Below are 26,606 nucleotides of genomic sequence, written 5' to 3'. Positions count from 1 at the left end.
GTATGATGAGGGATGGCAACTAGACTTTGGTGGTGAACACAATGCAGTTTAAGTCGAAATATAATGATGTACACCTCAAATTTATATAATAGTATAAACTAATGTGACCTCAATAAAATAACTAGTTTCTAGCACATACGCACACAACAATAAATAAATAAGCATTGTATTTTGTTTTGTATACAGAATTTTCATTTATACTTAATATATTCCTAATTAGTTTTTATATTTTAGGTGTGCAATTGCATTATTAAAATAATTATAATTTTGAACTCTTTCTAAACTTTTAAATATCATATTTCTTTTTCAAGTCTAATTACATTGGAAAGTGTTTTCAGGAAAATGTTAGATAACAGTGATAACTGTTGACACCTCTGTCCTGTTCCTGAGCAACAATGTCACTAGTAAATATTTCACAGGATTTGGTTTAAGATCATGTATGTAGCTCTGTGTGTGTGTGTGTGTGTATGTGTATATGTGTGCGTGTGTATGTTTAGCTGAGGGCATTATGATTGAAGAATAAATATTTGAGATCATTACAATTTATTGTGAAAAAAATCAATCCCTGCAGTGCCAGAGAAAACTAGCCGCAACTAAGGCCATGTCATCACAGTGCTAATGTCAAGTGAAATAGGCACTAATCTAACCTCATTGGCTGTGGCTACCCTCCCTCTTGTCCCACCAGTGTCCAATGATCTGAGTTTCAGAAAAAGCCTCTTCTTGTAGTCTAGAAAATTTTGATTTGTAGAAAAATAAAATCTAGATGGGTTTTTCAGTTTAGGAGACATACTGGCTAGGGGAAGGAGGGAGCAACAAAACTATATTCTACAGTATATACAACATAACATCCACAATATGCATGATACAGTCCAAATTATTAGACACATGAAGCAGGAAAATGTGAGCCATTCTTATGAACAGAGAGCAACTTCAAGGTGAAGCAGATGTTGGTATTACCAGACAAAGATTTAAAGCAGCAATTATATCTAAGTTTGATGTTCAAAGGAAAGGAAAGGAAAATGCTTATAATGAATGACAAGAGAAATCTTAGCGGAGAAATAGAAAACATAAAAAAGTAACAACTGGAAAAAATACCTGAAATGAAAGAATAACTTGTGGGCTTAAAAGCTGAATGAAGACTGGAGAGGAAAAGAGCAATTAAATTGATGATAGATCAATAGGAATTATCCAATTTGAAATTCAGAGAAAAAAATGATTGACCAAAAAAACCAACACAGGCTCAGAGACATGTGGGACAATACTGAAAAATTCTACTGGAAAGGTAATGGTGTCCCAGAAAGAGATGAAATAGCAAATGGAGCAGGAAAACATATTTGAAGAAATAAAGGGTGAAATTTTCCCAAATTTTGTGAAAGACGTAAATTTAAGAAGCTCTGTAGCTCAATAGAACCCGAAACAGAATAAACTTGAAGAAAACAAGCCTAGGCATATTGTACTCAAGTTGCTAATAATAAAAGGTACAAAAAGTTTTTGAAAGCAGCCAGAGAAAAAAGACAGATTATATATGGAGGAACCAAAAATCAAAATACCACACATTTCTCATTCAGAAACTATGTAAGCCAGAAGACAGTGGAACAACATCTTTAAAGTGTTCAACACCTTAAAAACAGCATATATGCGCACACACACACACAAACTGTCAACCCAGAAATCTACATCCAGCAAAAATGTACTTCAAGAATGAAAGCAAAAAAAGAAATTTTCAGATAAATGAAAGAGAAGTGAATTTATTTCCATCAGACCTGCACTCTACAAGAAATGCTAAATGATGTTCTTGTATCTTCTGGAACAAATGAAAAGCATTAAAAATTATAAATAAGATAAAATACAAAAGAATATTTTTCCCTATAGTTAAAAAAAATACCTAAGACTAAAGCAAAAATTATAACAATGATTTAGATGTAGCTCATATGATAACTACTGTATAAAGGACAGTGAGTGAAAGTAAATAAACATGTATGGTTGTGAAATGTCTACTTATGTTAAGTGTTATAAATGTTAACTCTAACAGACTGAAACATTAAGGAAGTATACTGTAATTCCTCAAGCAACTGATTTAAAAAAATGTGATGATAAAATGCCTATATGTAACTAAAATGGAATTCTAATAAGACCTTCCAAATAATCCAAAAGAAGGCAAAAAGGGGAGAAAAAAGAACAAAAAAACCAACAGGACCAAAAGAAAACAAATAATAAACTGGTATATCTAAATCCAATCCTATCAGTAATTATATTTAATATTAATGGACTAAACACTCCACCTAAATGATATAAGACTGGATAAAAGAGCAAGATCCCACTATATGTTCTCTACAGGTGTCATGATGGATGCCTAATGATAAAGCCTCAAAATACATGAAACAACAAAGGAAAGAATTAAAGTGAAAAGTAGACAAACTATAATCATTGGGAAATTTTAATACCACTATCTCAGAAATTGATAGCATTAGTCAAATATAAGTAAAATTACAGAGAATCTGATTAACGTTATCAATCTGATTGACCTATTGATTTTTAAGTATATAAAGCAGAAATGAACAGAATTACAGGGAAAAATCCATAATAATAGTGATTTCAACTTACCTCCCTCAGAATTGAAAAATCAAACAACAAAATCTTCACCAAGATTTAAACAATACAATGTAAAAATCAATTTCAAGTTTGACCTTTGTGTAACAGAAAACATACATTCTTCTCGAGCACACTTGGAACTTTATGGTAATTGTGTTTATCTAATTATAAAGCAAATCCCAGTAAATTTTGTAGAACTAGTATCATTCCACCGTCTCTGACTACAATTAATTTTAAAATCTATAATAAAAAACATTTTTAGAAATAGAAAATGTATGTCTTAATAGCTCATAGGTGAAAGGAGAATTATAATAGAATTAGAAAATACCTCAAACTGAATATTAATCAAAATTACAAATTATTAATGCAATTACATATCAAAATTTGTAGGCTACAACTAGAGTGGTACTTACAGAAAATTTTTATTTTAGGAAATATAAACAGCTGAAACCAAAGGGAACTAAATGAACCTGACGACTGTAGGTAGATATGACTAGGAATGCCTCTCTTGTCAAAGTCACTGACACTTGCTTAAGTGTGTCATGGTGAGGCAGCAGGAATTTAATCTGATCTATATGAGAAACACAGAAGCTGATGTTTTCAACAACCTGTGAACAGAACTTCATCTCTTTCAACAGGAAAAGAGAATTATAGAAAACAATCCAAATTGATAAAAGAAATATGGATATAGTAGAACACATGAGAGTACCAAATATCCAATCAAGATGAAAAGAACTTTTATAGAAATTGACTGTTGAGAAGAATAGAATAGAAAATTTATGAATAAATCATATTACACACCTGAAAATAACTGCAAATAAAAGGTATCAGGATTTTTTTGGGTGGGGGGAGGGATCCCACCATAGAAACAAATAACTAAACCTGAGTGGGATGCACAGCAAACACCTATTCCAAGTTTCCATAATGGCAATCTTTAAATAAAGTATCTCTAAGTAAGTATCTAAACATAAAGTAATCTCTAAGTAAAACTGCTGGGTTAAATGTTGTAATAATTTAATCATTTGCAGATGAAGCATGCAACTATGGTATAAAAAATGGCAGATCACTACAAAATGGAATAATTCCATCTTGTGATTTATGGGTCACCCATTATAAAGAACATACCACTATTTTCTAAACCTGATACTATAATAAACGCTCAGAAACTATAAAATAGAATGTGTTCGATTAAGTGCTAGGTGTTGATCTCTCTATTCTTACAAACAACGAATGGGGTGAGATAAACCTGAAACTTGGATCATACGCAATATTCTCTGAAATAATATGGTCATCTGAATAAAAGATATTCATACATTTGAACTTTTTATTCTGCCCAGTTAGGTAGAGAGGTCCTACATAAATCCTAAATATCTCCTTTCAAGAGGAAGATAATAAGATAAATACAACGTATGATAAAAACCACAGTTCTCATAATTTAGTGGAATCAAATGGCAAAAATGGGAAAAATGAGAAAGTCTGGAAAACAACAGACTATAAAGCAGCATAGGAATTAGGTCTGAAACTCAGATCTATATGGTGTCATTCTCTTGCTAGGTCCTTAACCTTTAAAACTGGCCAAATTTCCTATATTATCTCTGCCTCAGATACATCAACCATCCATTATCCAATTTTTGGTTGGGAAAGTCTCTACATACGTATCATTTACAAAGTAGAAAAGTGGATAGACAGGAAGAAGGGAAGTACAGAAAGTTTTGGGACATAATGTGGGGATCTGAAGGAGGAATAAAAAGCTATTTAGAATCAGACACTATGTCCTATCACCTCTTTCTACCAAACACACTGATACCACCTCTCCTACTTTAAGTCAAGGCATTGTATCTCCAGAGTTCATTTCTTTTGAAAGCAGACATCTTACCATGTGGAATTGTGGTCTGGAAAGGACGACTTGGGCTCTTCAGGTTCCATAAAGTCAAGCTACCATCTGAATGGCTGCACATGAACTGTTTGCCCTCATGATGCCAATCAATTGAATGAATAGCCTAATGAAATAACAATTAGAAACAAGTTGAGGGGGAAAAAAAACAAAATGTTACATCATTCTATATTCCAAAGGAAAAATATTCTGATATAAAATTATTCCAGCAACAATACTTAAGAAACATATGCAATTTTTCTGACCCAAATCACAATACCTTTGGCTCCATCTATAGGTTTTATAAGAGGCTGTAAAAACTCATCTCCTGAGATAAAGAAAAGTTAAGTAAATTTCATAATTTCATTAGATCCCAGAATTGTTGGTGGTAAATCCTATGCCCTCCCTATATCCTATAATGCATCTTTGAAAAATTATTTCCATAGAAGTGAAAGCAAGGTTATCAGAAGGTAATTTCTGGTAAAGTAGAGGCCTAGTTCCACTTAAAGTAGCCAATTTAGAAAATAATTTACATAAAAGCTACCATCTGAGGGCTTACTATCTGCCTGATCCCATGGTAAGCATTTTATGTATATTATCTCATTTAATTCTATAAACAGGTACTATTTTTCCAATTTATTCATGGTGAAATAGACCTAGAGAGATTGAGATAATTTTTCAGCTCACACAACTCAAAGCGAAGCTCTATCTAACTACAAAACCCATATTCTCAACCACTGTACCATATTGCCTCTAACATATATCATTTAAATTGATTTGAAGCAAGAAGGGTTTAAAATTTTTTATATTCATAGATTCACTCTGTAGACATGAATTAGATAAAATTAAAAAGTAATTAGTCCATTTTCCTAAATTGTTTCATTCCCAGTGGTAGAACAGTGTCTTGCATAAAGTAGGTACCCAATAAAATATCTGTGGAATGAATAAGTTATTTCCACACTTTTGGTATTCCTTCTAAATTAATAAAGTATATATAGAACTTGGGTAATGTGCTAAGCACAATGAGAGAAGCTCTAGTAGCCATAAAAGCTGTATACAACATGAGCCTTTCCTTAAAGGAATTTAAAAAACTGCGAGATAGGGGAAGATTGATATAAATGAATATTAATAATACTTAACGGCTTTGAAACTTTTAACATTTAGGTATATATATATATACATATATATATATATATATACATAAAAGTAAGTTATGTATTTATACTATATACTAAACTAAGATATATATGTGTGTATATATATATACATATATGTTATATATACATATACATAAAACTAACTTATTGTTTGGAACTTCCAAAGAGTATTATTAGAGTTACAGACAAGTGATAGCCAGAGTAATCACTAGACATATCATCAAGGAAATAGGATATGAACTGTACCTCAAGATAAGGAAGATCTGATTAAGTGGAACAGATAGTATGAAACCCTGGACTTATGTTTTCTCTCACCCTTGTCTTCACTACCAGGCAGAGAAGACTTATTTTTTGCTAGGGTTCTGCAGAGGCAGTTAGAAGAAAAAAAGATTCTTCTTTGTCTTTTCCTCTGCTTATTTCTTCGCACTTTTGTGAGAAGGGAAATGTTGCTTCTTGCCTCCTCTATGATTAACTTGGGTGAAACTCAGTCAATTTAAAGTTCTCTCAGACTGCTTTGCTACAAATTGTAGGGGCACAGAAAGCATCTCCAGCCCTCACTCTTCTTCCTAGTCCACTGAATTTCTACCTACTGGTGAAGACAGATATAAAAATAACAGCTACAACACAAAACTAAATTAAGTAATACTATAAAAGAAGTACATTTATTGTACAGAAGAGTAGGCATGTAAAACCAACTTGTTATTAGAGAAGAGGCTATCAAGTAGCGCATTAGTGAAGAGTCAGCATTTGAACCAACTCAATGGATAAATATTCAATTTCTATTTATTTGATTATACGGTACTCTTTTCTTAAAAAAGGACTTTAAGAGTTTACTGAAAAAAATATATAATACAACTAACTCAAGAAGAATTTACAAGGATAGAAAATATGGAAGATAAAACACTAGTCCATTTGGTCAATTCAGTGGCTGTGATTGAGCTTCTTGAAAACAAAAAAGGAAAAGGAAACCCCAAAAGCTAGATAACAATCTGAAAAAAGGAAAAACAGCAGTTACTCAAGGAATTAAAAGGTTATCTTCATGTCAAACTCTGTGGGATTTATCTGTGAGAGATTAAAAAATATTGATGTAATGAAAAAAAATTTCACAGCTAATATGGAAATAAAATTCATACAGTTATTTCTGAAAATGATCTTGGATTTACAAAACAAAATGCTCAATTCATCAATGCAGATTCATCAATGGGGTAGTCTGATAGTCCAAATAGCTTTACGGCAGCTAAAGAATTAATAAAATTTTGATATGCAGAAGAGGAAAGAAGAGAGTTCATGATAAGGAATGAGCAGGAGCAAAGGCTTGGAGGTAGGAAATAAAAAGTATGTTTAGGAGATAGTGAGTACTATGTCTGCAGTATAAGGAGTATGTAGAAGGATGCAGTAAATTAAACTAAAGGTAAAAGATAGCAGCAGGGCCTTAAATCTTAGTCAAGGAATAAAGACTTTGCATTGTTGACAAGTGGGAGCCATTCAAAGGTTCTGATGCAGAGAATTACATGATCTGACCACGTCTTAAAATGATAATCTTGTTAGTGAAAGATATACTGATAAGGTAAGATATGTGATTAATTAAAGGCTATTATAGTCTTCCAGGCTAAAGATAATCTAAACTAGAGCATCAAATGTGGGAATGGAAAAAGAGAGGAAATAAATAAGAGACAATACATATAAAAGTAGAATAAAAAATACTACAAAACTGATTACATAAAATATATGAAGAAGAAGAAAGGGTCCAATATGACTCTGAGGGTTCTAAACTGAAAGAACTAATGGAAACTTCATATAAAAAGAGAACATAGAAAAAGGTTCAGGTCTTTAATTATAAATTCATTATTGCCATAGGGATATTTCTAGACTCATCTAACAGATATTTGGGTGTAGAGCTCAGGAGAGTGGTAAGGGCTGGAGATATACATACAGATTTAAAATTTATTGGTATAAAGGTAGTATTTGAATTGATAGGAGAGGATATGAACATGTATGTCAATTGGAGGAGAAATAAACAGAGTGAAGACATAGAATCCTGAAGAGTATCTTTAAGGAAAGAATCAGCGATAGAGAAAGGAGAGGCTAAAAAAATGAGGTAGAAAGACACAGACTAGGAGGAAACTATTTTAAGAAAGAGGTGCTGACGTAAAGCCACAGGTTTAGTGAGGAACTTAAAATACTAATAAGGAGTCACTGTGTACATTAATGAAGAGATCACTGGTGACATGAAAACACACTTCAGATAAGTATTACAGATGATTTCTCAATATGAGAGAGAGTGCTGAGGAAAGTTTGAAAAGTTTGGCAGTAAAATCAAGTATATAACTATTTCTATTAAAATGATAGGACATATAATTATGTATTAAGGTAAACAGATTACAGATTTATACATATATACATATATAAATCAATATTTAAAATGATTTCTAGGTATAAAGTAGATGTAGTGTAGTACTCTACTGACAAACATTGCTAATCCTTATTTAAACATTTCATTGCAAAATTACTTTTGCTAGATTTTTAAGGTTAGAAAGTTTTCTGCCACATTTTTCAAGGCCATAGGAAAACTAGTTGATTCAGCATTTTCCTCTGGATTTCCTTTTTAGCTAGTCTACTCTAGTTCCAACTGGTTAAATACCCAGATAGTATTTGGACTCCTATCTAGCTGCTAGTCTTTAGAGAGGAAGCAATCTCCATCTTCATCTTTGTATTTTGTGTACTTAACAAAAGGAAAATCCTAGCTTAGCAGCCTAGGACCTTCTTTCCTTATGACTCAAGATGACCTGGAAGTTGATCATAAAGAGTATAATTGTATGACATCACTTGCCAGAGTATTTTTCATCGATCATGACCAAATTACCAAGCTGCTATAATATCTACTTCTGAACTCTGTCACTAGGACAACTGTCTTGTAGATACCATAAAATATTAGTTTGCCAGAACCACTAAGAAATGAATTGGGGCAGGGGGTGGGGAGTGGTATGAGATAGCTGAAGGCTTATATCTTTAAGCATCAAAACATAAAAAATTAACTATTATGAGAAGATGGGGGGAGCACACAAACGAAGTGTTTTAAAAGAAATGTTTTTGTTTGTCTTTTTAATTTCTTTTTCTATTTATCTGTGTTGCCTTAAATTCTTCAGCACTCTTTCCATAAAAGCATGGGTGAAAGCAAACAGTGATTATTTTACCTCCTCTCTCTCTCTACTCTACCATTTTTAAAATTTAATTGAGAGCATAGAGAATCACCTTTATTTCCACAGCTACAAAAAGTAATCCACGGGGCCGGCTCCGTGGCTGAGTGATTAAGTTTGTGCGCTCCGCTTCGGTGGCCCAGGGTCTCCCTGGTTCAAATCCTGGGTGCAGACATGGTACCGCTCATGAGGCCATGCTGAGGCGGCATCACACATGCCTCAACTGGAAGGACCCACATCTAACAATACACAACTATGTACCGGGGGACTTTGGAGAGAAAAAGGAAAAATAAAATCTTTAAACAAAAAAAAGTAATTCACCTTTCTCCTCTTTTGCCCCCAGCCTTACTGTGTTCACATTAGCCTTTTCTGAAGGAGGAATAATTAATGGCCTAGAATCAATCTTTGAACAACTGAAGAATCAATTCAGAGACTATTCCTTGATAAATAGGAGTTCATTGTGTTCTGTAAATGAAAAACTGATCAAGGCTCAACTATGTACAATAAAACTTCAAGATCTTACTGAGTCTTATTAAGTATAATTATACAGGAAATCTTTATTCTAAGAAGCAAGTATTAGAAGATAAGGTCTTTCAAACTGACCACTTAAACTTTCTGCTACAGAAAAAGAATTTTCTAAGGAAGCTGTAAATAGTGTCTTTAGAGACCTTAAGGACAATGAGGTAAGACATAAGTATGGAGCCTAAAGGAAGGAAAAGGATAGGTAATAAGCTCCAGTCACGAACGTATATAAGACGCCAAAAGGGGTCCAAAATAGCAGTCAAGGTAGAATTTCAGGGAGGAGAACAACCCAGAATTGGAAGTTGTGAAATACCAAAAGGCAGCGTGAGGCATTAGTTCAGAATCAGGCAGTTTTCCAATGATAAAACCATTGTTGACATACAAAGCTTAAAAGCAGAAAACAGGCAAGAAGTCACAATACTCCTTTCAAATATTTCAGTAGAAATCACTTACCTCATCATAATAAACTCTCAGTTCTGCTCTTTTGGATTTCAAGTCCCAGAATACTACTGTACCATTTTCATAACCTATTAGCAGCTGGAAAACATTAGAACAATCATTTTTGTAATTCTAACATTAATTTTAACTTGCTCCAAATGAAGTTTAATGTTAATACAATAAAGTAAAATCACACTAAATACTACAACTGTATTTAGAATACCAGTTTTTCCTGAATTTGAATATAGGTTACCTACACTTAAAAAAATTGACAAACTCTACTTAACACATTTACCAATGAAATCTGCCTTATTCCAAAAAGAAATTGAGGAAACGTAAATATATATGACATAACATAAAAATAAATTAAAAATTGGAAAAAATAAAAATGGGATAGAAAATGAAAATTAAATAAAGGATAAAAAGGACAAGTTCAATAAACAATGTATATACAATTCAGATCTATGCACATGAAAAATGTGGCCATAAACTTGGCTTCAAATTTCTTTATATCAAATCCTATTTTCTCTTTGACTCATGTCAATATTTTAAACCGGTGATTTATGAACGCTCAGAAGTTCACAAAGATATTCTAGAGATTCACATCATTAAAAATGGTTGCTATTTATTTATAAATCAATAAATAAGACAACTAACAAAATACATGTTCTTTATTTTAAAATAGAAGTATTTGAGAATAGATGATTATTAGATGATCATATTCAAGACTCCTTCAGCTAAACACTGAAGCTGTGCTGATGACTTTTACTATAATACAACTCTGAGTTATCATTTGTAGTTTTATTTTAAATTTAATCTATCATTGGTTAAAAAAAACATGAAGAATAAAAATAGGCCAATGTTCCAATAGTGATAATATTTCTCATGAATTTGCCTTAAGATGATTTCCTTGAAATCCATTAGTAGTATTTCTGTGATGAAAACTTTTATACAGTGCACAAAGATGTTTCAGTAATTCCAAAAAGCAGTGGTAAAAACAGAAAATATAGTGGTTATTATAAACTACTCCAACCTCCTGAGACCTAATCACTTATTTCAACATTTTATAACTGAACACAATAAATAACAAAAATAAACCAACTAGTAGTTTTAACAGAAAACAAACAAAATCCCAAATATCAAGAAAGCAATGTATATACTTATTTTTGAAATTGTAACATATATTTAAATGTTTTATTATTAAACCACAGGCAATAAATTTTAAAATCGACTTTAAAAATGAGCTTATTTACATAATAAATTAAATGGCATAATGACTTGCTAAATTTAAAAAGTCAAAATTAAGTGTGAACTTAAAGAATATTTCCTAAACTAAAATTTATAAAGTCATATATACTGTATTAAGATGTGTTTTAACTTCAAATGAACTCTTTTTACATACCAGATATAATAATGAACTATAAAAACAATTCCTCTGGTGTGTATGGAAAGATTTGTAAGTCTAAAAAGTTTGGAAAATACAACTTAAGCAAGAAAATGAACAACATAACCTTTCAAAATTTGAGCCACAAGATGTAATGAAATAATATTCTAAAATGATATATTTTTCATAGTAAACTACTGAAATATAGAAGTCATTTTGTTTATAAAATATTACTAGCAATAGCCTCAGTAATCACAAAATATAAATATTGAACCTCAAAATGTCATAGATTATTGAGATAACTATACAACATTATGATATAGGAAATATGAAAAGACATTAGAATCACTTAGAGAATTGAGAAAGAGAAAAGCAGCCTCTGACATCCAGGAGACATCAGACAAGGTCACTCTGTGACCACAATGAATCAAGATAAAAACAAGAACACTCTGTAATCATATCTGATCACATCAAAACACGAATGTCGCCCAAGCCACAAATACATATTATACATCTAATTTTGTATAACTATATATATTTTATATGATTATATGTTTATATACATAAGTAATTTAAAATATATATATCTCACAATAGAATGTAAGTACCATAAAGGCAAAGAAGTAGGATGACTTCACTACATATCATCAGGACATGAAACAGTATCTGAAGAAAATAGGTATCTGATAAATATCTGTTAAATTATTAAATACTAAAGAATCAAAATCATAGACACTATGTTCTTTAATAGGCCTGAAATGAAATTAGACGTCATTAACAAAAATATTTTGGAAACTAGAAAATATTTTTTGTTGTTGTTAGTGCCATCAAATAGATTCTGACTCCTAGTGACCCTGTGTACAACAGAGTGGAACCCTGTCCTGTCTTTTTTGTACGAGCTCACCTTCCAATGCTCTGCTGCTATTCATTGGGTTTTCATGGCCAATTTTTTCACAAGCAGGTGGCCAGGCCCTTCCTCCTAATCTGTCTTAGTCTGGAAGCCCCACTGAAACCTGTCCACCACGAGTGACCCTGCCGATATTTGAAATACTAGTGGCATATCTTTCAGCAACACACAGCTGCCACAGTATAACAACTGCCAGACAGATGAGGTGATGTGGTTCCCTGACCAGGAAATGAACCCAGGTCAAGGCTGTGAGAGCATTAATGTAAACCACTAGACCATCAGCTAAAAAATATATTTGCAAGTAATTGTAGTCAAAGAAGAAATCATAATGAAAAGTATGAAATAGAACTGAACAAAAGTTTCAAGTTGAAACTTGTGAGACACAGATGAATCTTCATCAAGAGGAAAATTTATAGTTTCAGAATACAAATGAAAAGAAGAAAAATTTTAAATTTTCTACCACTATAAGCATTTGACTTTAGAAAGTCAAGAAAAAACAGACTAAACTTCAAGAAATAGAAGAAAAAATAATGAGTCATCTTATCTAACAGCAAAGGATATCTTTCATTTATTCAAGCACACTTTTACATCTTTCAGGAAGTTTGAAAGTTTTCCATAAAGAGATTTTCTTGTTAATTTTTTTTTCTAAGATTGACACCTGTGCTAACATCTGTTGCCAATCTTTTTATTTTCTTTTTGTTTTTCTTCTTCTCCCCAATAGCCCCCGAAGTACATAGCTGCATATTCTAGCTGTAAGCGCCTCTGGTTGTGCCATGTGGAACACCGCCTCAATATGACTTGATGAACAGTGCGATGTCCGCGCCCAGGATCTGACCCAGTGAAACCCTGGGCTGCTGAAGTTGAGCACACGAACTTAACCACTAGGCCACGGGCCAGCCCTCTATGTTGTTTTTTAAATAGGTTTCCATTCTTATTTTTTATTTTTATTTATTTATTTATTTATTTTGAGGAAGATTAGCCCTGAGCTAACATCTGCTGCCAATCCTCCTCTTTTTGCTGAGGAAGACTGGCCCCGAGCTAACAACTGTGCCCATCTTCCTCTACTTTATACATGGGACGCCTGCCACAGCATGGCCTGACAAGTAGTGCATAGGTCCGCACTGGGATCCAAATCGGCAAACCCCAGGCTGTAGAAGTGGAACGTGGGAACTTAACTACAGCTCCACCGGGCCAGCCCCTGCTTGTTAATTTTATAGCTAATTATTTTGAATTTTTGGTTGCTATTTTATATGGAGTCTTCTCCTCATTACCTTTTCTAAGAGTGCATCACTTCTACAGTTGGATTTTAGCATGCTATCTTCTAAGTTCTTTTACTGTTTGTATTCATTTTAATGTTGATTTTGTTAGGCATTCCAGGTATATTATCATATAATCTAAAATAGAGACTATTTTACTTCTTCCTAATTTGTGTACCTTTAATCGTTTGTATTTGTCTAACTGCATTACTAAAGCATCTTATAGCGTTAAAAACAGTGGAGAGGGTGGGCATTCTTACTTTCTTCCTGACTTTAGTGGCAATGCCTCTAGTGTTTCTCCATCAAATAAGATCCAAGATTCTATATATATTTGACATATATATAGTTAAGAAGTAGGAATTGATTCATTTTTTTATAAATCTATTTTATTAGGAACAGGTGTTTAATTTTTAATAAGTACTTTCATTGAAGTATACATAGAGAAAAGTACACAAATTATACGTGTCTTTAATGAATTATGATGAAGTGAACATACCCATGAAACTACTACCTAAGTCAAGAAATACAATAGAAAAATCAGAAATAGAAGAAAAACAATACCAGACCCTCAGCAGCCTGTTTCACATCCTTACCCAGTCAATAGACTCATCCTCTTCTCTAAAGGAAAATACTATCCTGACTTCTAACACTAAAGGTTACTATTGTCTGTTTTTGAAATTTATATAAGTGGAAATAACATTGCTATGAACAAACTTGTATATGTCTTTTGGTAACCACATATATGCATTTCTGTCAGGTATATACTGATCCATGGGGTAAGAGTATGTTTAACTTGAATAGATACTGCCAAGCAGTTTTCCAAAGTGGTTGTACCAGTTTCCATTTCCATAAGCTGCAAATGAGAGCTCCAATGCCTTCTTATCTTCTTTACCAAGTAATATTGTCAACAGCTGGACAGTGTTAAATAGAAGAGGCGTGTAGCAGGCATCTCTGTCTCATTTCTGATTGAGGAGGAAAATCTTTATTAACTCACCATTAAGTAGGATATTTTCATAATTTTGGGTAAATTAGCAAAGTTCCTATCAATGAAGTTCCTTTCTTCTCCTACCGTAACAAGAGATTTTTATTTATCATGAAGAGAAGTTAAATTTTATCAAGTGCTTCTTATGTATCTTTTTATTGTCATACATTATTTCTCCTCATTTCTGTTAATATGCAAATTACATTTATTTTGAAAAGTTAAAACCACTTTGTATTCCTGGGATGAATACAAATTGGTTGTGTTCCCTTGTGCCATCTCTCTTTGATTCTTGATCAGACTTGCCAGAGATGCATCAGATTTATTAGTGTTTTCACAGAATTAACTTTTGTTTTTGCTAAGGTACTACGTTCTTGTTTTCTACTTCTTTTAATTTTTGATTTCATATTTTGTATTAGTCAGAGATCTCCAGAGAAACAGAACCAATAGGATGTACAGAGAGACAGAAAGAGATTTATTATAAGGAATTGGCTCACATGATTAACTGGAGGCTGACAGGGCCCAAGATCTGCAGGGTGAGCTGGCAAGCTGGAAACCCAGAGAACCTATTGTGCAGCTCCAGTCTGAGTTTAAAGGCCTGAGAACCAGGAGAACTAACGGTGTAATTGCAGTCTTAAGGCCTTCAGGCTTGAGATCCAGGAAGAGGTGATGTTTAAGGTCAAGTCTGGAGGCAGGAAAAAGCTGGTATCTTATTTCAAAAGCAGTCAGGCAGGAGGAATTTTCTTTACTCAGGGGAGATTCAGCTTTTTTGTTCTGTTCAGGAGACTGATTTGATGAGGCCCACTCACACTGGGGAGGGCAAGCTGCTTTACTGAATACTACTGATTTATAGTCAATCTCATCCAAAAACACCCTCACAGAAACACCCAGAAAAATATTTGACCAAATATTTGGGCACCTCATGGCTCAGTCATGTTAACACATAAAACTAAACATCACATCTTATTATCTTTATTCTACTTTCTTTGAGTTTAATCCACTATTTTACTATCTTTATGTGAAGATTATTGAATTTCAGTTTTTCTTCACTTTTTAATAAATGCAACAAAAGCTATAAATTTCCTGCTAAGCACAGCTTCAGTTACTTTCCACAAGTTTTTACATATCATATTTCTATTGTAATTTAATTTAAAATATATTCTAATTTCAATACTGATTTCTTCTTTGACATATGTTATCCAGAAGTGTGTGCTTAATTACCAGCATTTGGGAGCTTTCTTATTTATCTTTCATTGACAATCTTGCTAAATTCTCTTGTGGTTAGAGAATATATTATGTATTATTTTAATCTTCTGAAATTTTTTGAAACGTGTTTTATGGTTCAACAAGTGTAGAATTTTGGTAAATACTCCACATACCCTTGAAAATAATGTATAGTCTGCAGGTATTGGGTATAAGGTACTATATGTAGCAATCAAGTTGTTAATCATGTTAAGATTTTCTTTATCCTCACTAATCACTTCTTGTTTGCTTATTCTCTCAGTGACTCAGAGAGGTATGTTAAAATCTCCAACTACAACTGTGGATTTCAGTATATTTCATTTTAGTTCTGTCAAATTTACTTTACACTAGTTCCCTCTTATCAGAGAGGGATATGTTCCAAAACCCATAGTGGATGCCTGAAACTGTGGATAGTATTGAACACTATATATACTGTTTTTTCCTATACATACATACCTGTGATAAAGTTTAATTTATAAATTAGACACAGTAAGAGACAAAGAATAATAACTAATAATAAAATAGAACACATAACAATATACAGTAATAAAAGTTACCATAGATCTTAGCAACCTCAGCATATGATTTTTTTCTTTCCTTATTAATTCAAGAACTTTCACCTTTTCACTTAAAGGAAGCATTTTATGGCTTCTGTTTGGCATATCCAAATTGCCAGCATCACTACTCTTGCACTTTGGGGCCATTATTAAGTAAAATAAGGGTTACTTGAACAGAAGTACTGTGATACCACAACAGTTAATCTGATAATCAAGATGGCTACTAAGTGACTAACAGGCAGGTAACATACACAGTATAGATAGACTGGATAAAGGCACATCCTGGGTGGGATGGCACAAGATTTCATCATGCTACTCAGAACAGCACGCAATTTAAAATTTAGAAATTATTTATTTCTAGAATTTTCCATTTAATATTTTTGGACTGTGGTTGACTGGGTAACTGAAACGATAGAAAGCAAAGCTGTGGATAAGGGGGACTTCTGTATATTTCTTAGTATTGTCAAATTATACACACACATACACCAAGGAACCATGCAAAACAAAAACATGGTTCATATAAGCACATTTCAGTTAACATGGTACCATGCAACGCAAGCACTGCCTATACACTATAAAGCTATGTTATCAGACATACAAATTTAGGATTATCACATCTCCTACTGAATTGACTCTATTTCTATTACAAAATGTTCCCCTTAGAAAATGTTCCTGCCTTTAAGTCTACTTTTATGGACTAAATGTATGTGTCCTCTTAAAATTCATATATTGAAATCTTAATTCTCAATGTAATAGTATTACAAAGTGAGGCCTTTGGGAGATGATTAGGTCATAAGAGTGGAACCCTCATGAATGGAATTAGCGCCCTTATAAAAGAGACTACAGACAGATCTCTTTCCCTTTTTACCACGTTATGACAGCAAGAAGATGGCCATCTAGAAACCAGGCCCTCACCAGACACCAAATCTTCGGGCACCTTGATCTTGAACTTTCCATCTCTAGAACTATGAGAAACAAACGTTTTTTGTTTAAGCCATCCAGTCTACACTATTTTTGTGATAGCAGCCTGAACTAAGACATCTACTTTGCCTAATATTAGTACAGCTACATCAGTTTTCTTTGCTTAGGGTTTACATGCTATATCTTTTCCTACCCTTTTATACACAACTTTTCTATATCCTTAAGTTTAAAGTGCGTCTCTTGTAACAGCATATCATTGTTTTAACACAGTCTGAAAATTACTGTCCTTTAGCATATTAATTTGTCTATATTTAATGTAACTGCAGACATAGTTTAGAACAAATCTACCTACTTGTTTTATATTTATCTCATCTGTTTAATGCTACCTTCTCCTTTTTTGTCTTCTTTTGAGTTACTAATTTTTATTATCCCAGTATCCTACTCTATTAACTTATCCATTATAAATATATCTATTATTCTTTTAGTGTTACTCACAAGAATACAAAATATTTTCATGACTTATCAAACTATAATTTAAATTAATACTTGTGTTACTTTCTAGAAGTTATAAGGACCTTGGAACTTTAATTCAGTGGACTTCATCCCAACTTTTGACCCATTTTTAACTTGTATATTAATCCTCAATATGTTATACTCCTAGAAGTCATCATTATGATTTTTATAAACTATGCCCTTAGATTTACCAATGTTTGTTGTTCTTTATTCCTCCATCTCTGTTCTTTTATAATGGATCAACTTTATTTTATGAGAGAATTCCTTTAGTCTTTTTCATTAGAGCCGATTTGTTTTTAACGAATTATTACAAATTATGTTAAAGTTGCAATAATTTGATAATATGTTTTTAAGGATATTTTTGTAGAGTATAAAATTCTGCATAGGCAGTTGCTTTTTCCCCAGCACCTTGACATTATCATTCAATTGTCCTCATTTCCAATTTTTCTGTTGAGATGCCTACTGTTAGTCTTACAGTTTTTTTTTTTTCTTTCTGTACTCTGACTGCTTTTAAGATTTTTCTCTTTGTCTTTGATATGCCTAGGTGAACTTTATTTTTTGCTAAGTTTGTTTTGAGTTTGTAGTGTATCTTGGATTTTTGATTATCTGTCATCAGTTCTGGAAAATTATCATCCACTCATTCTTCAAATATTGCTGCTGTCACATTCTCTCTCTTCTTCTGGGACTCCAATTACACATATACACACCTTTTCATTATGTTCCAAAAGCTCCTTATCCTTTTGCCTCACCATGCTTTCATCTGGATATTTTCTTCTGACCTATCTTCCAGGACACTAATTCTCTCTTCATCTGTTTATAATGTTATTTTATTCTCTATTTTTCACTTCTCTGCTGAAACCTCCATCATTTTTAGCTTATTAAGCGTTTCAATCACACTTATTTTAAAGTCTATGCTTAATAACTGCTATTTGAATCTCCTGTTGATCTATCTCTACTTTCTGTTTGTTCTAGTCAATTAGTTTCCAGTCAATTCTGATCTTTCTGATCCTTGTATACACGTTATTTCTACTTTAAGTATAGAGGCTAAGTATAGGAGAAATTTAGACACAAATAAAGGCTCTGGGTAATGTTTCCTTCTTCCAGAAAGGACTGATCTTTGCTTTTGTGAGGTAGTTAGACTAAGGCAGATCAACTTAATCCCAAAAAGGATTCAGATAACGTTAACAAGGATTCCAGTCATTCAGAGGGGAGGTATATTTCCAGTTCAACCGTATCTGTAGGGCATATTCCTCTGGGGACACATGGAAAGCTTGGAACGATTACCAGAGACCTTTATTTTTGGCTTTCCCTGAACACCTTTTTTATCCCCACTACCCTCCTACCCTATGAAATCGCAGGAAACCCTGCTTAGTCTCTCAGCCAATAACTTTCTGTGTGGTTACTCAATATCTCAGCCATTCTTTTCAAATAGGAAAATGCTTACAGGGGAAAGGTGGTGCCAAAAGTTTGGTTTACCTCTCTGTGTTGCTTTCTCTGGGAGCTAGGGCCTACAAATCTTCACTGCCTTGGTCACTCTCTGGTGCCCTCAAACAGATTTTCAAAAATATTTTGTCCAGATTTTCCAGTTCTCCCAGTGGGAGGACTGATCTAAAATTGTCTGCTATTACCAAAAATGGAAATACCATGGGTGTTACATTTTACTCAAAGACATTTTCAGCATCAGTGGAGATGATCATAATTTTTTCCCCTTGATACGTTAGCAATATGAACTCTACTGATGGATTTGTACACAGTATCCATTGTTGCATCCCTGGAATAAAACACCACTTGTCACAATGTGTTGTCACAATGTGTTGTTTTTAAATATGCTATTGGAGTCTGCTATTTTATTTAAGACTTGTCCACTGATATTAATGAGTTCAGTAACTCCATGTTTTTCTTTTTAGTGCAACCTTTATCAGGTTTAGTTGTCACTCACAAAATAAAAACAATCTGTATATTTTCCTTTTTTAAAACTATACTCAGAGCAGGGGTTGGTAAACTTTTTCTTTAAAGGGCCAGATAGTATTTTAAGCTGTTCAGACCACACAGTCTCAAAAAAACTTTATTTACAATAATGGAAGGCAGACCAGATTGTCTCTCTGGCCATAGTGGCAAACCCTGCTTTAGAATAGTTTGTGTAGCACTGGGATTATATATTATTTGAAAATTTAGTAAAATTTCCCTGTAAAACCATCTGGGTCTGGCATTTACGTATGGGAATAGTAATTTAATAACATTCTCATTTTCTTAAGCTTTCTGTCTCCATTGTTGTCAATGTTGATAAACTTATTTGCCTAGGAAATTACTCATTTTACTTAGGTTTTTATATCTATCTGCTTAGAGTTGTATAAAATAATTTAATTTAAATGTTTAAATATTTCTTTAGTTTTAGTGTGCTTCCCCTTGTTTTGTGTATTATTTGCGTAACTTTGTTTTCTCCCTCTCTATCTCAATTAGGTCAGATAGTAGTTTCCATATTTTGTTTATGTTCTAATCAAAGAACCAGCATTTTGATGAATTTATAAGATAGCTTAAAATCAGGAGAACTAACTGAAGTTCTGCTTTCTATATATTTCTTCTGCTTCATTTTGCTGTATTTTCTTGTTCTTTTTTTAGCTTTTTTGTTTCATATTAAATTTATTTAAATTTCTGTTTTTACTCAAATGAGTATTAAAGGCTATGGATTATTTTATAATTGTTTTAATTATATTTCATAGATTCTTATATGTAGTATTACATTACTGTTAATTTTTATTCTTCAATTTTAATTTTTATTTTTTATTTTACCTAATGTTGTCTAATGAAGAGTTTTTAAATTTCCAAGTGGAAAGAAATTTTTGTTTTTAGACTTCATTATTATGTTTCACTCTTCATATGAAATGCACAATCAAGTATATTGCTTGGGGATCTATCCATTGTAAGGATTTTTCTTCATCAGGTCACTCAAGGTCACCTCTAAGTGGGGGGATGTAATTGAGCAGTAGGCTATGTCCAGATAGTATCAGACAACCAATCATCTGACCTGTGAACCAGGCCTGAATTTTGTCCTCTTCCATCGTTGATTTTATGTATTCTTTTCCCACCCCATGAGTCCTTATATGTGGCTCGAGAGAAAGGCATTGTTGCAACAGACGAAATTCTGAGATCCCCATTTATCTAACTTACTTATGCCAAGCTCAAGGCTGATTTTCTGAATATACCACTTCCAATGTAAAATGGATCGTCACTTCCCTCACCAAATCATATGACTCAGTGAATATGATAATCTAACTGACGCTAGACAGCTTAGGTTACATAGCCATTTGGTGTCCCATGGTTAGGTGTTCAGTCTCTACAAGGGCCTATTAGCATGCCAGGAGTTGAAAATGGAGAGTAGCTCATGTGACTCATATTGGGCTTTCCAATAGAGCATTCTTATCTACTAGATACATTAAATTCTATCAGACCTACTAGATTATAGGTACCAAGTGGTAGGGTAGCTTGAAAACCAGCTTGGACTTAGTGAAGAGCCCTTTTTTTCTCTAGGACCCACTCAAAACTAGCAGACTTTCAGATAACTTAAAAAAATAATTTGGAACAGTAATTTCAAGGGTATGATATAGTATTATCCAAATTCAAAAAGGCCCACCAAGTGATATGACACTTTTTTAGGAAGGAGAAATAAAAAAGCTTATGCTTTACCTTAGAGGACATGCCCCTGTATGCCCCAGACAATTAGACCCTCAAAATCATCACATATAAGGCAAGGTCCTAGACCTTTGTCGGATTTTTCTTCCCACCCTTTGATACATGAGTCTTATGAACTATATAGGGACTTGCCACTTCTCACCAAATGCAATCAGTATTATATAGTAAAGAAAGTGAACTACTATCCTTTCTAAGGAATGTCAAGACAATCAAGATTTCTGCAGACTATATTATAACAAACAGCAGGAAAAATAGCATAGTCCTGAAAAAAGATTGTGAAGTTACACTGCTTTCCCCTTCTATAAAAGTGGCTTCTGATCCTCTCTGCTGATGGATATTGAGAAAAAAGAGTTCACTATATCAATAATTGCTTATCAAGTGACATAAGGTTGTGTTGATCTGCACCTGTAAAAGTTTCAACAGCAAGGCAGCTGTGATTGGGGCTATCATTTGGTTAATTTTATAGTGGTCTACTAACACCAAGCTCAATCTATCTTGTTTTTTGCAGAACCCAGACAATGACTCTAATTTCAATGTCAGAAAACTGATATGAGCATTATGGCAGCTTCTAAGCATAATCTGTACAAATTATACAATTGGGCTGTGAAATAACTAGGTGTCCCTGCATACTCATTGGACCAACTATAAGATACACTTGAGATAAAACTTCATTTATCACCTGGTTACCTAGTTCCATATACCATGATTCTAACTGGAGGACCACAATTGCTTTTTGGATTTTTTGGTATCAATATCTGCTCTGACCCTATAGCTAATAGTACTGAAAAAGTAAACAGTTACTCCTGAAAATGAGCACAGATGCTTCTAATAATTATTCTAAGTACTTATGGGAGCATTTCAAAGTCCTTCTTCAGGGGCAACTGGCCTCACCCTTTCAATCAATGGATTCTAGATCTGTGAGCTGATATATCTGGAAACCTGATGAGGCACTGTGATTTTTGCACTTTGGTGGTCAAGTCAAGAGCTAAACTGTTCTTGATTTTTTTCTCATTATGCAAACCAAACAACATCCCATTAATCTGCCCACATAATTTTGCCCCTAGAAACAGCATGATATATTAGCTATTACCAGAGATTTCTGAATTGCCATCCAGCCTTGCTGCTTGTTATGGTAATTATGTTTACATTGCCAGATGATTACATATTGCCATCTGGCCTCTACCAATACATGATATTTGATCCCCATAGATATTATGGAGCCTGGTTCTTGTCATCATCTCCTACTAGCAACAAAAGCCAAAAAAGGACAACCACTACCAAACTTCTCAAATACGCTGATACTCATCTTTCCAGAGCATTCCTTATTAGGTTAAGTGAAGAAGTGTCCTTAGGAGCCTCCTAGGGAATACAGTCAGGAGATGAGTTGCCAGACCAAATACAATATATCCACTATAACATTCTCATTTCCCTGTCTTCGGATCCCTTCTTTAATACTATATCAAAAGGCTCTGGTATCTCTACTTTATTTACCATAATCCTTTGTTGAGTCCAAGCTTCAAGGAGCCATCCCAGCAAATGACTAGGACCAGATCCAGATGTCCTTCTCAAAGCATTAAATCTCAAATTGTGGTTGAGTGCTCCCACATAAATGAACTCTCCTCTATGTAGCCCCCTCCAAGTTCAAACTCTTAAAAAACTCTTCTACACACTTGGTGACTGACAGTATCAGCAAGGTCATAAAATCCTTTGGGGGATATTCTATTTCTTTCATAAAGAGTCTGTTTCTTCCTGGAGGAAGACTTACGCTTCTATGTTAGGCTGTGCTGAGATCTGAGATGTGATTCTTGTGGCCTGGAGGTAATAAGATTGAAGGTTGGTCTTATAAGGATAAACATCATCAGGCAAGAAAAATATCTCAGGTGAGGTCATTATACAATCTCCTAGAAAAGGGAAACTGTTCTCTGGAAACAGTGAAAGAGGTACTTCTGCTGGCCAGGAGGATTCAAGGAAATTGGAGGGGGTGAGGTTTACAATATTCTCAAGCTTATCTAAACAAATTTCCCTATTCCAGGTATAGTGGTTGAATAATGTCTCCCAAAATTCATGTCCACCCAGAACCTCAGAACATGTCCTTATTTGGATATAAAGTCTTTGCAGATGTAATTAGTTAAGAATTTGGAGATGAAATCATCCTTGCTTTCGGATGGGCCCTAAATCCAATGACTGGTGTCCTTATAAAAGAGGAGAGGATACAGAGACACAGAGAAGAAGGCCATGTGAAGACAGAGGAAGAGATTGAAGTTATGCTGCCACAAATCAAAGAACATCAGGAGCCACCAGAAGCTGGAAGAAGCAAGAAAGGATTCTCTCCTAGAGCCTTTAGAGGGAGGATGGCCTGTCCAAGACCCTAATTTTGGACTTCTGGCCTCCAAACTGTAAAATAATAAATTTCTGTTGTTTTAAGTCACTTAGTTTGGTAGAATTTTGCTATGGCAGCCATAGGAAGCTAATATACCAGGTGTCAGGGCCACATTCTTTCCTTATCAGGGCTTTGACTTTAACCAACAAGACCTATCAAACTATGTACTTAAGTCTCCTTATAAATAGATCCTGGGCCTATCTTTAGCACAGTCTGCCCTAAAGCTGCAGAAGATAAGAGTTCCTTTAAAGCTGCCTCAGAGGGCCTCTGGCATTCCTTAAATCAGAAATTAACTGTTCTGAGTTGATCATTTTATTTTCGTACAATCTCCAGTGGTTTGGTAGGCAAAATAATGGCCCCTCAAAGATGTCTACAGATGCCTTAATCCTCAGAACACGTAAATATATTACCTTACACGACAAAACAAGACTTTTCAGATGTAATTAAGGTTTGTTCAGATGGGGAGAGTATCCTAGATTATCCAGGTGGGTCCAATCTAATCATATGAGTCCTCAAGAGTGGAGAACCTTTCTCAACTGTGGTTAGAAAGAGATGCAAAGATGGAAGGTCAAAGAGATTCTACATTGTTGTCTCTGAAGATGGAGGAAGGGGGTTACAACCCTAGGAACATGTATACCCTAGAAAACTGCTAAATGCAAGAAAACAGATTTTCTTCTAGAGCTACCAGAAAGGAATATAACCCTGACGATTTCTTGATTTTAGCCCAGTGAGACCTGTGTTGGACTTCTGGCCTACAGAAGTGTAAGATAATACATTTGTGTTGTTTTAAACTACTAAATTTGTAATTTGTGTCAGAATAGAAAATACAAGTGGCATCAAAGGAAGCTATTTCATTTCATCATCACTATAATTATCATAGCCCTTTACCAATTAACCACTACAAGTACTTGATCTCCCATTGTTTTACCTTTCCATCAACCTCTCATCCCAATTAATCATAGGAGAATGTTAAAGTAATTGTTTTCCTTTTTTTTTTCCCGCACCTGGGCTAACTGTGGCCAATCTTTTTTTTTTCTTTTTCTGCTCTATCTCCCCAAACTCCCCCTATACAAAGTTGTATATATCTCAGTTGCAAGTCCTTCTAGTTGTGGGATGTGGGACGCTGCCTCAACGTGGCCTGACGAGCGGTGCCATGTCCGCATCCAGGATCCGAACCCTGGGCCACCGCTGCGGAACATGCAAACTTAACCACTCGGCCACGGAGCCGGGCCCCTGTTCAAGTAATTGTGATGTCACTGCATAGGATTTAATACCACTTCACCTGGCACTTTTAATGGGTTTTTTGATTTTAGATAGGAGACAATCCACTCCAAAATCCTATCCTGAAGGTCTATAGTCTAGAACAGGGGTCAGCAAACTTTTTATGTAAAGGTCTAGATAGTAAATACTTCAGGCTTTGCAGGTGCTATAGCTCCAACACAACTGCTCAGCTTTGCTCTTGTAGTAAGAAAGCAGCCACAGACAATATGTTAATGGATGAGCATGGCTATGTTCCAATAAACCATTTTACAAAAACAGGTGGCATGCCAGATTTGTCCCATGGGCTTTAATTTCCAATCCCTGATCTAGAACAATTCTGATAACTGTTGTCTTAACCAGGGTTCTGTAGAAAAGAGCCTGAGGCAAGGCTTAAGTGCTAATATTTCACCGAAAAGTGCAATCTCAGGGCTGCAATAGTAAAGGAAAAGTGAAGGAAAGCAAAGAAGTAAGATGATTCATCACACTAACCACTATTTCATGGGGACAAGTAGAAGAAACATAGCTAATCACTCAGCAGGTGTATCTGCTTGGCCTTACAGGATGACTCTTAACGCTTTATGTGGAAAAACCATGAATTAGAATAGCCCAACCACAGGGAGGAAGGGAGGGAGAATTTATTTCTTGTGTCTTGTCTAATATTGGTCAAGGTTTTCTTCATGAGAAGTTAACACCCCCTCACTTCAGAGTTGTCATTTGACCCCTCTGGCAGCTGTTAGGGAAGCAAGATCTCCTGCCTTATAGTATGGAACATTATAATTCTCAAGAATTAAAGGGAGGAGCCAGAAACTCTGGGCACAGCCGGTCAACTTCAGGAAGTAGTACTGCATGAAACTGATTAATCCTGACAAAATGAGGTGAAGCAAGCAGCCAAGAGTTTGGGAGACAAGCAAGGCTGAGAGAATCCAAGGAGATTTACAGAATACTATGCCCAGTACAGGCACCTCTCAGTTCAAAAACACCCTCTTCTATTTGATAGACTAATGTGCAGTTTCTTTAGTAAATAGTACTAGGAGAGGGTGGTCTACTTTCCAATTCTATGATACTATCTCGTTTCAGTAGGAACCTTAATATCAGTAATTTGTTCCTTCTTTCACTTTACCAACAAGCCTCCATGGAAGCTTTTCCCTTCAAGGTTGAATTTATACCAGAAATGCAAAAATGTGTAAAATTAGAAAATCTGTTATCATAGTTCAACCAAGGAACAAATTAAAGAAAAATCATCTTATAGTGTAAGCCTCTGACAGTTAACTTTTCTGATTGTAATGTAAGTTCCTGACATTAAGCTTTTGATTGCTGAGGAATCCACTTCAAAGACATTTATCTCAAATAAACACATTGCCAGATATAGGACTAGAGAAAGAGCCAGCCTGCCATACCCATGAAGTTCCCATTTTTTAGAAGGCTCTCATTGACCTAGATAAATTGACCCTTTGACCATTTGCTTTTCCCTTACTGCACTTTAATTCTGGTCTTATATTTTTTTGAAATTCACCAGTAAAGAGTGAACCTGTGAAACCCTAGGCACTCCACCCTTGACCCCAGAAAAAAAAGCAGAACTCAAAGTCTGCACCCTCTCTCTCTCCACCTATGACCTCACTGTGTGATCCTGGGCATACCATGTACCTTACAGGATCTGTGAATAATAAGCCTTGTTTTTCAAAGTTCCCTGATGGTTGTTACTGAAGTATGTCTTGCAATCATAAGAACCACAAGGGCC

The 26,606-nt window shown here is 34.3% G+C and overlaps 1 protein-coding gene across 1 annotated transcript in view; it reads right to left on the bottom strand.

Annotated features, from left to right (window-relative positions):
• The window catches only part of STXBP5L (syntaxin binding protein 5L), a 352,935-nt gene that overhangs the window by 178,872 nt on the left and 147,457 nt on the right, over positions 1 to 26,606 (bottom strand). Inside the window, exons 7-8 of the mRNA XM_046659436.1 lie at positions 9,795 to 9,878; positions 4,469 to 4,592 (exon numbers count right to left, since the gene is read on the bottom strand). Coding sequence (XP_046515392.1) covers positions 4,469 to 4,592; positions 9,795 to 9,878 — 208 coding nt within the window. The remainder of the gene's footprint in view (positions 1 to 4,468; positions 4,593 to 9,794; positions 9,879 to 26,606) is intronic.

This window comes from Equus quagga, chromosome 4 (genome assembly GCF_021613505.1).
Source record: "Equus quagga isolate Etosha38 chromosome 4, UCLA_HA_Equagga_1.0, whole genome shotgun sequence".
Classification (NCBI taxonomy): domain Eukaryota; kingdom Metazoa; phylum Chordata; class Mammalia; order Perissodactyla; family Equidae; genus Equus; species Equus quagga.
The sequence above is the reverse complement of the archived record's forward strand: the minus strand, read 5'-3'. Positions and strand labels throughout refer to the sequence as shown.